Genomic DNA, 13,090 nt, shown 5'->3' with positions numbered 1-13,090 from the left:
CAATAGCCAAAAACATCAGTTATTGCTCATCCCACTGTTTTAGTAACTAAGATGTGACCCAAAATAGTTACATCATCACTTATATTTTGCAGGATAATATAAAGAGAGAACGAAAGTGAACACATTATAAGACTATAATGCACCACTTTGCAAGTATGTCATCGTTTTTTCTCAAGCTGAAGGAGTTTTTAAAAGCGTATTAATTATAAATTAAGAACAATGCTCAGATGGATTTTTCGTTTACAAAACAGCGTTGTTTCTCTTTCCCTTGTTAATCCATCGTAGTTGCAACGATGAAAGCAACAATATCATAAAGCTGATCCTGATGCTGTTTTAAACCAGAGCTGTGCAGCAGAGGCTTTTAGAGCTGAACTAGAGAACAAGCGGAGGGAGATGGAGTTAAACACTGACCCCTAATGGTGACGAGGGTTCACTGCAGACTGCGAGTTCACATATTGAACTATGTTAGACAGGTATGCACACACATACTGCACAGTATCAGCCATGCCAACTGAATTCCATGAACCGGCAATAAATATTTTTAAAGAAGATGTCTTGAGATGTTTTAACTTTAATGGGGACTCATATGTCACTGTTTGTATAAAGCTTGCATGAAAATTGGCAGGTGATTTTGTTTGAACTTTAAAAATAGTTTCAAGTGGACTCTCTGTTTGCAATATAAATGATTCATTTGCAACCCCATTTTGACCGATAAATTTTGGCTCCAAAGATGCACTCTGTTTGGCCTGTTGATTTGTGGTGTGAGATGCTCTGATTTAGTGATGACACTTCAAAGGTACGGATGTTGTCAGTGCATGATGGGAGGTGGAGGAGGGCTTCGGGGGTGAGGTCGCTGGTGATGGGGGTGGTTCGGGAATGGGGGGAGGCAGGGAGGGTTGTATCACAGATGAAATTGGAGCCAAGAGGCAGCTGCAGTACATCTGTCTTGTACCGACACATGTGGCATTTGACTTCCAGTGTTAAGTTCAAAAGAGTTTTGTAATGACGCAGCTGCTTAGGGATGTATGTGCATGTGTGTGTGTTTTAGAGAGTGTGTGTTTGCTCCTTTGTTGAAGGCGGGGTGGAGGGTAGGCGGCTTGCCAAAGGGGTTTCATAGGTGAGGAGAGGAATTTGGGTTTTTGAAAGTGATGTGTGGGCAGTACAGGTGCGCCACAATTATGTTATAGTTACTTTATAACTTATGTTTTCTAACATTTTGCACATCTATCTAATGTGCGAATACTTAAACTGTACTATTAGAGGATCAGAATCTTTGAAATGATTTAGCATTTTTAAAAACATCCAAAAATTAAACAAATTCAGCACGTCAACATAGAGAGGATCTGGTCTCTTTTCACCAAAAATGAAGGGAAACATAGTATATCAGTCCATGTTGGAGGTGCTCTGTTGGAGACTACTACAACGACCTATTATTTATGTTTTCCACATGTTTTGCTGGCGACGAGTGATTTTCTGTAGTTTTTCCCTCCTTTGTGTGCATTGAAACACTTAGAAACACATCAAACACCATTACGGGTAATTAGAGAGGGCAATTAGCTCGTGCAATAGCTAAACATTAGCGGTGGGGGGGTTGATAGTGCACGCTGTTCACCATTTGTGCCTGATGCCCTCTGCTCCTGCAGCAGCACCTGCCCGGCAGCCTGAGCCTACGCAGGGTCAGGGGGTCGCCTGCCAGGAGGCCGGGCCTCAGGGGTCAAAGGTCATGTTCCAGACAGGCGTATCCACACACTGATTGAGAACTCAGCTGCAGGAACAGAGCTTGCAGGTGGACGTCGCATTTTGTCCCCTTATGCTAATTATGCTGTCTTTTTTTGTGCTCATATTGGCTCAATAAGGGTGGTTTCGTGGGTAGATTTCTCTTACAGATAAAGAATTAAAGCTGGCAGAGGTCAAGCACATTCAGTGTTGAAGAAGTATTTCACTGATAGGAAGATGGTCTTTACATAAAACTGGGCCGTCTATGCAGTGGAAAGATGCAAATACTTTAGAAACTGGTGCTACCTGACCAGAAAAACTGAGAAAAAGGGGCTGTGCCATTTACTTTTGCTCAAGAAGTAGAAAACCTACAACTACCAGAATACTGTGCGACAAACTAACGCTCCCACTGGTGGGTGACAATGCAAAAATGTGGTGGGCAGGCAAAAATGCAGGACGACAGTCTGCAGTTCAAGCAACAGCACAATACCTCGTAAAATTCACCCGGGGGGAGGAGGGATATCTAAGCACTGGTTAGATGGAGGGAAGTTTACCACAGTTTATCTACAAATGCTTGCTTTTAGTTTTAGTTCATTTCAAGAGTAGAAAGTACAAAACAAGGACTCATTTCTCATTGACTTTGGACTGAAGACAGATTCTTCTTGTAGATGATTTAAAAGCATAATGACATGTTCTCCAGGGTCTGAAAACAAATCACAATTTAAAAAAAAAAGGTACACAAAGTACAGAATACGAGATATCTAATATTTGAAAGTGAGGACATCTATCAGCGGTTTGGAAAGTAGCCATCCATAATTTACTAATAAAAATTAGAAATGTGAAACTAGCACTGTCTTAATTGATCAAGTTCTATAGGAGGTTTCCGTTTTCTGTCTTTAACACATCTCGAGTATTTCACATATGAGTCAGTGCGGCGCAGGTTTCTCTCTGGATTAGAACGATCTGCTTTTCATCACCTTTTGGCCTCGGGGGCCAATTAATGTTTATTTGTACATATTTTACTTCGCTTTTATGATAAAAGATTATTTTCATGCACAAATGATGTGGTTTGTGGAGAGGGTGGGCAACGTTTCCTCACTTAACTTTATGATTAATCTTTCTTTTCCATAATTATATATATTTGGCTCGTGCAACTCTGCAGCAGAAAACATACTGCCCATTTCGATTTGTGTGTGTTCTGTTGACATAATATCTAACTTTATATATCTACCTTATAAACTGTATTTTACTAGTGGGAATGCCTTATGAGCACATCTATACATGGAGATGTGTTTAAATATACTAGCATGTAAACACACACACACACACACACACACACACACACACACACACACACTCACACACACACACACACACACACACACACACAGTCATTTGAAAAGACTGCATTGCATTAAATCTCAGTGATCCATGTGAGGAAATGAACAAAGAAACCCTAACCCAACAAGGACGGTGCGATTCATCAGCTAAAACTAAAGCATGAAAACCATAAAACTGGGGTAATGAAACCCATATAAAAAACATGGATACACTATTAAAATATGCAACCACACAGGCAGAAACACCCACAGGCACAAACACAAATTTGCACACAAACATAAGCCAGCACAAATGTAAGCACAAAGAATCAGCCTTAATAATGAACATGAATGATGAGATTATACAAACATTAAAAAAAAATGCAGCAGGCCAGGATGCTTTAGCTCTTAATGCTCCATCGCCCCCCCTCATGGGATCTCTTTGATCGGGATCAGTCTGGTTTTGGGATTATTCTAATATGTGCACGTTGCTTCTGTCACGGCTCCAGGACAAACTGACAGATGTTGAAAAGTGATACATTCAGAGCTTCAGGGAGCTTTTTAGACCAATATTAGGACTGTTGTCATGGGAGGGGGACATGTACTTTATCCTGGCACTGTCTGTTAAATCCTCCAGGCTCTAAATTGTCACAGCAGTGTGTAATGGGCGTACCTTTAAGACTATGCTTGAGAGCACCTCGCGGTATCTCAGTCAGATAATCTGTGCAATTCGGTATGCTGCTGTTGACATTGATCTCTGTAGTTATGATTTAATTTCTCATTTCATTATGTAGCACGTAGGCTCTTCCCCTGCTTAGACGTCTAACTGGATAAAGATGAGGTTTTTTTTTTTTTCATTAGACAGCAACTATTTTCATTTCCTACTCCCAAACACAAGAACACAGATGTTCAGTAGACTCATTTATAACAACGTATTACCATGAAGAGAAATTCATTACATTTATTAACATGTAAGCCATTAATTGTGTTTAATTATGGAGCAGAACTACTCTTTGAGATACTATCAAAAATAATGGGAGAAACCGACATATTTACACTAATTTAACTGATTAATTTGATCGTAACACTTTTGCCTTTTTTTCAGCTCTGTACATTTCATTGTCAGCTGACAGGGTCTCCTGCTCTCGCATGGGTTTGGAAAATTATATAAAGTTTAACGTGGTTAAAACAATTTCAAGATTAGTAGGGTATATTAAAGACATAATTAAATATGAAATCTTTTTTTTTCTAAGTTCCTAGAAAGACACTCGTGAATTTTAATGATCATTAGAAGACAAAGTTACCGACTGCGCCACACAAACACACCCACAGCTAAAGCACGTGGCTGAGTTATTGCCAAAATGCCGACACAGTGCACTTAACAGAAACGAGTTTCCTTTTAGCCCTGACCCGAGAACAGTTATGTTGCTTCCGACAAAGTTAATTTAAGGTTTGGCTGCGGCTGATGAACTGATCCTGGTCAGTGAAAGCTCAGGACGTAGATCAGCTGCTCCATGAGAACCAGAGGAGGCCTGCAGCCGCCATTCTGACAGGCCGGCCCAAAATTCACCAGCTCAGTGCGACCTCATCACTGGACTAAGTGGTCAAAAGCACGCGTGTGTGTGTGTGTGTGTGTGTGTGTGTGTGTGTGTGTGTGTGTGTGTGTGTGTGTGTGCGTGTGTGTGTGTCCAGTACTGGTGTGTTCTTTCAGGAAATTTAGTCATATCTGAACCTCAGGGATGAAGACGGGATCGACGTTCAACACTCGGGAGCAGTGGTGAGAACTTGACGTAGATGCAGATATAGATGTTAAAGCAGATGTAGATTCACTCTTTTCTGCACGCTGTATATTCTGTAAGTCGGTAACAGTCGGTAAAGGTGTTATTATATATTAACATGCTATAGCATGATGTCCAATTAGCACATGGACTGAGGAAACTTGGTGCTCAGGGAGGGAAAAATGTTCCTGTTTGATCATATTTTTCATTCATAAGGATTTTTTTTATGTCAGACTCTAAAGGTTACAGGGTTTTTTTTAAGAACAGTTATTCAATTTGGAGGGACACCTAACTGGATTTCTTTTCTTTTTTAATTTATGTTTCGGACAAGACGAGCTGTCTGCTTTACTCCACAGCAAAGGTAAGCTGCCTTTTCATTGAATTGAATGAAGTGTTTGTTGCAAGTATATCATTTTACTGATTAGTTTTGTATGTACACAGCACTTCTTGACATCTTTTCCTGTTTTAAAGACGACAGTACATTTCTGTTCAAATTTAATGTTGCTTGTTGCTAATGTTAAAAATTACAACTAAAAGAATATACTTGTTTTAATCAAATGTCTATAAAACATTAAATTATGTGTGTGAAACTAGTAGCCTTGCTGTATTGTGACAGTAATTAGTGCATGTAAATATTTTGCATAATTTGAGTTTTTCACAGCAGAGGAAGTCAGAGGAAGATAAATGCACCAAAATCTTGAGGGAGTGACACCCCGTCTCGCCCACACAAATGGCGTCTCAAGAGGTTTGTTTGTTTTGGTCTTTTTTTCCCCACAGATGAACAGACAGAGGAGCACTAACACTCACTTGTGGTAATTAAAATTCTGTACATCTTGTCAATGTGTGAAAATACTGTGGCTCCTGCCATCCCTGACCTTTACAAATAGTCATAGGGTTGTTTATTTTTTGTGAACTGTGTGGAGCTCAGAACTTTTTTTTCATTTAGATTATTAAATTAAGTATCAAAAAGTAAATGAGTTTGATGTAACAGAGAACCACTCAAAGTATTTCAGTGTTATTTGAAAAATTCTAACCAGTTTGCATTTAAGAAAAGTTACAAGATAGCGAAATAATTGTCACTGACCTCGACACTGTTACAGAGCCATCTGACAGCCACACTCCTGACCTCCATCCTGGCAGCGGTGCTCGGCTCCCTGCAGATCGGCTACCACACGGGCAACGTCAACGCTCCGGCCAAGGTGAGCAGGACAGACGGGAGCTGAGGGGGGACATATGGCATTAAGTTGGTTTGCACAGATACAAAAAGTTCAGCTTCACAGTTTTTGATAGCATCTTGAGGTAAGATTCGTCAAAAAAAGTCCAAGGATAGCTCACTCAACAAAGAAAAACAAATATTTTCCATTCTACAAGGATTTACAGAAAGTCCACAAGCTACTTTAGGGTGTTTTTCATATTTTGACTGATTCATACCCAAGTACGACTTAATAATCATAATCAGTGACATGTACTCGCTGATTGCTACACACGTTGAATAGCAGTCCACTTCTGTGGTTTGGCAAAGTTGGTTTTCATGCTCGATGCGAAATGCTCTCAAGCACACATGGACTGTACTTTAGACCGCCTTTACAAAAGCCCCTGGACATGTATCAATGTCCCATGTATGGTATGGTACACAACATCCACACTTAGCAAAAAAACTGGACATTGTGGTCAAGTGTACTCGCATCCCGGCCCAGGTCTAAAGAGTGAAAGCCCTCATTACAAAGTAAAAGTCTTTTAACAAAAGTGTCATGCAGAACTGAAAACAAAAATAAAAATACTCGCAGGCACAGCTGGTAAAAAGAGAATACAGAATTGGATCAGAGCTTCCTTCATCGCAGAGAAAATGTTTAAATAAATTAACATCCTATAGAAACCTCATAATTTTTTGTTTAATGTGAGGAGGAATCCAGAAAAATATAAGAAAATATGGGCTTCTTTCCTGGCTTTATTACCATCATTTCATCCATTAAACTAGTGAGTCAGTACAAAACTCCCCCCTCCCTTATTATTCTGTCTAACTAACATTTGTGATATACATGTTATCAACACTTGGGACCTCATGCTTCACTTGATTGAATTTTATTTCTTTTTTTGGTTGTAACCATGGGAAAAATTAATTTATTTAAGTATTTATTTCTACCATGCCAGGGATGCAGGTGAGGGGTGGGAGGGTCACTGTGTTTGATTGTCTTTGTTTTTTTGTTATTTGTATTCTCGCTTCTGTATTTTCTATATGAAAAATGCCTTCAATAAAAAAAAATAAATACTGTATACACAATGGACAAGCAAGTCCTAACTGATACTCAGTATAAGACAACGTATTATACCATTCAGAGGGGGATGCTGGGATGACTGACCGTCAAACAAATATCTCACAGCCTCAATAAAACTCTGAATAAACTTTCAATCCCCTGAAAGTCTCTGGCTGCGCTCCATGTCTGCCAGGCTTTTGCTATTTCACAGGTACACTGCACTACATGTTTGCAAGTGAGGCAGATCTTCTACATTTACACAACTCACAACACCACAAAAGATTTTGCCGGATCAGTTCCTGCAATACCGGCAGTAAAAGTAAAAGTGATTGATTGGTCAAATGGATTTACTGCAGCTGTTTTTCGACCGTCAGTGATTAGATCACACTCACGGTTTGAATTTCTACTGCGTGTTCCCTGATGTTGATCGTCCTTTGTTTTGTTAACTGTTTAGATCATTGAGGAGTTTTTCAACCACACCTGGAGAGCCAGGCACAACCAGTCGATGCCAGATCACAGCCTGACTCTGCTGTGGTCGCTCTCTGTCAGCATTAAAGACTTTGGAGCTTTGCTGGGATCGCTGGGAGTCAAATACCTGGCAGATTCTTATGGAAGGTAAAAAAGGGACAGATTTTTTTTTTTTTTCAAATAATGTTCATCACATTTTTGTCTCATAATTTTTCTCATCTTCCTCTGCAGACGTAACTCCATCCTCATAGTAAACTGTCTCTCTGTGGTGGGAGCCTGTCTCATGTCCGCCTCCAAAGCCAGCAAATCGTTTGAAGTTCTCATCCTGGGACGCTTGGTGTTCGGACTTTTCTGCGGCCTGGTGATGAGTCTGAATCCGCTCTACATACAGGAAGTGTCCCCCACTAACCTGAGAGGGGCCTTCGCCACACTCAACCAGGTGTCCTTCGCCTCGGGAATACTGGTGGGAATGGTGAGGACTGATGGAAAACTTTCAGGGTGTGGCAGACAAAGCTTTTTTTGGAAGTTTAGTTTTACATACTTGAGAGTCTACACTTGGCAGTGCTTACGTTTAAACTTACATTTCTCAAAATGTGTTTTTCATTAATGATTGTTTCATTCTTTTCTTATCTAGTTTGTGCTTTTTGTATTTTTTTGAGATGAGAATTAAACCTCATATTAGTGTGAATAAAAATTTAGTTTTCTTTTGGTGTTAAAATGAGTTTCACAACCTTCTACATCGTGTTGTACCAGCTCCAATAATCTAAGACAAATTTGTGGTGATGCCTTATTGTGTCATAGTTTATTTTTTATAGTTTTATATATATTTTTGGACACGAATATCTGTTAAGTCTCGCCAAGTCCTGCTTTGATTTACAGTTCAGTCTAACCAAATCATCTTACCCGGTAAAGTGCAAGAACTTCCAGCATTTAACTGATTTGATTTGGACCAAATGGCTGAACATTAATTAACATTTGGACACGAAGTAAACCTGGCAAACGTGGTTCCTGTATTTGTTGGCTGCAGGTAGCTGGTCTGGAAACAGTGATGGGTACTGAGCATGACTGGGCCATGATGCTGTCCTTGTCCATCATCCCGGCCCTGGCGCAGTACCTGGTCCTGCCTTTCTGTCCTGAGAGTCCTCGCTACCTGCTCATCAACCGCGGAGAGGAGAGCAAAGCAGAGGCCGGTGAGTTCCACTTCTCAGTACTTCATTTTAGTCAATATGATGGAGTTACATATAGAAAAAGAGATATCCGACAGTCCTGCAGTTACCCATCACACAGAGAGACGATCTCAACAATGTTTATCATCGGCTTTCATGGCTGACTTCCAGGAATCAGAAACATGGAAATGCTTTTAATGCACTCGAGTATCTCTGCTCTGTGAATATACCTCGACAGTTTCTTAAAATTTGTTTTTAACCGTGCAGCGCTGCTGAGGCTGAGAGGCAACTCAGGGAAGGTGTTTGCTGAGCTGGAAGAGATGAAGGAAGAGGCGGCCCACACTCAGACCGGCGTCACCATCCATGAGTTCTTTAAAAAGCGCAGATACAAGCAGCCGATTATCATCGTCCTCATCATCAACTTGGGGAGCCAGCTGTCTGGATTCAATGCGGTCGGTGTTGTGAAAACGCAAAAAATAATCACTTTGACATGAATTTGAAGGCTTCTGAAATGTATTTTTGACTAATGACACCACCTTTTTATGAATTTTTTTTTCACAAACCGAAGGTTGTTTTCTTTTCTTCATGGCTTGCTCACTGTCTGATGAATATTTCACTTGCAGCGTTTTTGTATTTATTCAATAAATTATTCAGGCGTAGCACCACTCTACTCCTATTCTGGGGCAGTGTGTCAGCACATTACTCCTGTTCCTAAAAAGATGTCCCAGTAACACATTAAGCTAAAAGAAACGACTGCTCTTTTCTTCCAGATCATTAATTATTCCACCAGAATGTTTCAGGCCAAGTTCGATCAGGCCAAATATCTGACTCTGGGCGTCGGAGCCGTCAATGTGACCTTCACTCTGGTGGCTGTGAGTATAAAATATAATGGTAAACAGCACATTTCAGCTTCCTATTTGGGCAACAATATGATTCACATTATAACGTCAGCTACTCAGTAAGGGCCATCTAAAACGGCCCTAAATCCTCTGAAAATACGAGATGTGTCAAAAAATTTACAGATTTTGCCACAAACTGCACCAAAAATCTTGTATTTTAATTCAAAGTGCTATGCAACAGTATAATGTGGCATTTTTTATTAAAAAAATGGACAAATATGTGATCACAGTCACCATCGGTTGTTTTTTTCCTGTCTAGTTCTTCCTGATGGAGAGGGCAGGAAGGAGGAGACTGCTGCTGACTGGTTTCATCTCCATAGCAGTGTGCAACCTGCTCATGACCATAGTCGACTCTGTCCTGGTGAGATCGTTTTGGGCATTTCTTATATCGTTTTGCAAAACAGTTAAACTGAACTTCAAGCACACAAGATATGTAATGTTTGAGAAAGCTGGCCTCCACTGAAAGAAACCATAGTACATCTTGTAGAATGATTTTTAACTGAAGTCTCCCATTGTTTAAACAAGACAGAATCCTGCTTTTTAAATGCATTTTTGAAAACATGAGAGGACATTTCATTTGATTGTTGATAATAAATGAACCCTAAACTGAAAATGACTCCCCTACATCCACCCTTCAATGAGAAACTTGTCTGTTCTCCTGCAGCACCTGGTCCCAGAGCTGCGGAGCCTCCAAGTCCTGCTGGTTTTCTGCCTAATTTCAGCCTACGAGTTGGGCCCCGGCCCAATCTCATGGTTCATCGCTGCTGAGCTGTTCGACCAGCCTGGCAGACCCATCGCCATGGCATTTACCAGCATGCTCAATTGGGGAGGGAAGTTTGTTCTGGCACTGGTCTTTCCTCCTTTACTGGTGGGTTTACACTGCTGGCCTCGATGCTGTACTTTAGAGCTGGATTTCTTGCTTGCTTTTGCAAGTTCTCTTACACCTCAGAGACACGACTATTAAACACAGGCTATAAATCTGTTTAATCTGTTATATACAAACCTGCACTGTATACTGTCAAACTGACATAAATCTGTAATGTTGAATATGTATAAATCTATTGCTAACTCCTTTAACATCAGGCTGAAATAATAGTAATTAAATTAACAGTTAACCAGGGAAAAATCTGTCCGCTTTAGTGCTGCAGAGATTGCAGCCAACCTGAAACTGTGACCAGGAAACAAAATCAAACAACCTTTTTATTTTTCGCCTTTCTTGTGTAAATCTGTTTTAATGCCTTTTGTGTTTTTCTTCGTCTTTTTGTGAACGTATGTGGGTGTGTTGTTCATATTGTGTAAGGTTTTGATCTTAAAGGACTATTCTTGATTAAATAGTAGCCCAGTCGTACGTACCAGATCAACATGGTGGTGACGTAGAGTTAACGTTGTCGTCTGGGCGGCGGTGGGAACGGTGGAATGTGTGACACTTCGGAGAGACGGCTGCCGAGCTGCAGACCACTGCTGGAGACAAACAAACAACAACTGGTGGTTTTTAAGCAAGTCACCGCTTTGTTTCCAGCACAGTTTTAGCACCTAATCGTTGTTTCTTTGAGCAACCTGTCGCTATTTTTCCAGCAGAAATAGTTCCCCTAAAACCAGCTTTTTTAAGCCATGACATGATCATTTCATGTCATGGCTTAAAAGTACTTTTTGTGCCTAAACCAAACACATTAACTACAGCATAGTCGTAATGTAAAGTTTCAATCTATCAGCCACATAATGAAGTGCCAATATCACATGTGCATAGTTTGCAGAAACGTATAATGACAAGCAAGTAGTTAAATACAGAGCAAGAACCCAGATGAAAATAATACTCCTGTCTGTCTCTCTCACACACAGAAAATCTGCGGTGCGTACGTCTACCTCCTCTTCATGACTGTGGCTCTGGTCGCCTTCACCTTCACCTGGATTCGCCTCCCAGAGACAAAAGGTCGCACATTCGATGATATTGCAGAGGAGTTCAGAGGAGCGGAGGGCATCCCTCTGCACAACAAGGCCGGATTCAACACTTTCACCTGACCGAACTTTCAACACCTACTGAATCTGGTTATAACCAAACTGTTCAAGTGTCAGTTCATCCAATTTACCTCCACATTTAACCAAGTACTCCAAATATGACAAATACTTAGCAACTGCCGATGATAAAAACCCATTAATGCAAGGAGTTATTATGATATTACATTTTCAAAACCAACATTATATTCAGCTTAACTGAACTGACCTTTTAATGGTCCTGATGTTCATGCCAAAGGACAAAGTGCTGTTTCACCAGTGAGTCAACGTGCAGACTGTGTGTCTCTTGAAGAAGCCGACATCCACCAACAAGTGGAAGTGTAAAATAGTTGATATTTATACTGTATGTTTTGAGGCATTTGTAACAATTGTAATGTTATTTTGTAAAGAGACGAAGCCTTTCAAGGGACAGACTGAAGATGATTACAAAAAGTAAAAATGTGAAAAAAAGTCAACACTGAGGATTAAAATTGGATTTGCTATCAGAGGAATTTGACGCACTGCGATGAATTTGTTTAATTGGGTTCAGCTGAAGTATTTTTGGAGATCTGCGTCACTACCACTTGATGTTACTGTGACTTGTGTAAATAAACATACTGTAAAGTCATGTGGGGCAAGATTTTCAGTGACTTTTCATAAAATAGAATCATCTTTCAGGTGTTATAAATGTTTTAATTTGGGGGTCTCATCAGATTTAAAGATTTCAAATGCCACAGTGTGTGTACAATTGATGATATTTATCTGAATTAAATATTAGTTGTGCATTTCAACATACAGTATATGTTGATCAGCAGCTGAAGCAAACAGCTGTTTCTGATCCCACCATCAAACTATCTGTCCTTGAATTTGGGTCTCCTGCTGCTCAGACACAGCAGCAGTCTTCCAGTTTTTTTATTGGTCTGTGAAATCTCACATATCTCTGAACTGTGTGCACTTGTAAGACGTCTGTGAAAACCAACCGCAGCTGTGTGAATAAATATTTCATTCAATGTGATCTACTGTGACTCTCAGAAACCGCAGCGTGAGAGGAGCCTGGACTTCAGAGGACGAGTTTGGGTTTTAAAACACCGGGGGGCAGAATTAAATTTACATGTAAATTACTGTACTAGTTCGTTCAAAGTCAGCATCGAATAACTCATGACATGCAGTCTGAGCTCAGTTTTGACATGTGGTCATTATTTGCCCATTTTTTGTTTTGAACAATTTTCTTAAAATTGACAGTGAGGAAGAAAAGTTAAATATGACGAAAACAGGCAAAATGCACTTAAGTCAGACAGCAGAACAAGAGTTACATCTGTCTGAATTCAAAGATATCGCTCTCTCTTTCTCTCCGTTTGTCTCGGTCTGTCTCTGTCTCTGTCTCGCTCACTCTCTATGCAAAAGTATGAAAACAATGCCACCTTCTGGACGAAAATGTATAATTGTTATTAAATGAATCAAACTACAGCACAATTCTGAATAACAGCAGGTATATTT

The 13,090-nt window shown here is 40.1% G+C and overlaps 1 protein-coding gene and 1 long non-coding RNA gene across 2 annotated transcripts in view; one reads left to right on the top strand and one right to left on the bottom strand.

Annotated features, from left to right (window-relative positions):
• Positions 1-13,090, bottom strand: part of LOC148187409 (uncharacterized) — a 100,265-nt gene that overhangs the window by 40,484 nt on the left and 46,691 nt on the right. The window contains exons 2-3 of the long non-coding RNA XR_015778639.1: positions 10,955-11,062; positions 5,898-6,032 (exon numbers count right to left, since the gene is read on the bottom strand). This is a non-coding gene — a long non-coding RNA (uncharacterized LOC148187409). The remainder of the gene's footprint in view (positions 1-5,897; positions 6,033-10,954; positions 11,063-13,090) is intronic.
• On the top strand, positions 5,544-11,882 carry slc2a1c (solute carrier family 2 member 1c). The gene is made up of 10 exons (XM_042501016.2): positions 5,544-5,558; positions 5,914-6,012; positions 7,523-7,683; positions 7,768-8,008; positions 8,564-8,726; positions 8,970-9,154; positions 9,473-9,574; positions 9,861-9,962; positions 10,266-10,469; positions 11,441-11,882. Exons 1-10 carry the CDS (start codon positions 5,544-5,546, stop codon positions 11,618-11,620), a joined length of 1,452 nt encoding a protein of 483 aa, XP_042356950.2. The 3' UTR covers positions 11,621-11,882.

Source organism: Plectropomus leopardus, chromosome 14 (genome assembly GCF_026936395.1).
Source record: "Plectropomus leopardus strain MGB_pleo_1.0 chromosome 14, ASM2693639v1, whole genome shotgun sequence".
Lineage (NCBI taxonomy): Eukaryota > Metazoa > Chordata > Actinopteri > Perciformes > Serranidae > Plectropomus > Plectropomus leopardus.
Note: the sequence above shows the minus strand (reverse complement) of the source record. Positions and strands in the feature narration are given on the sequence as shown.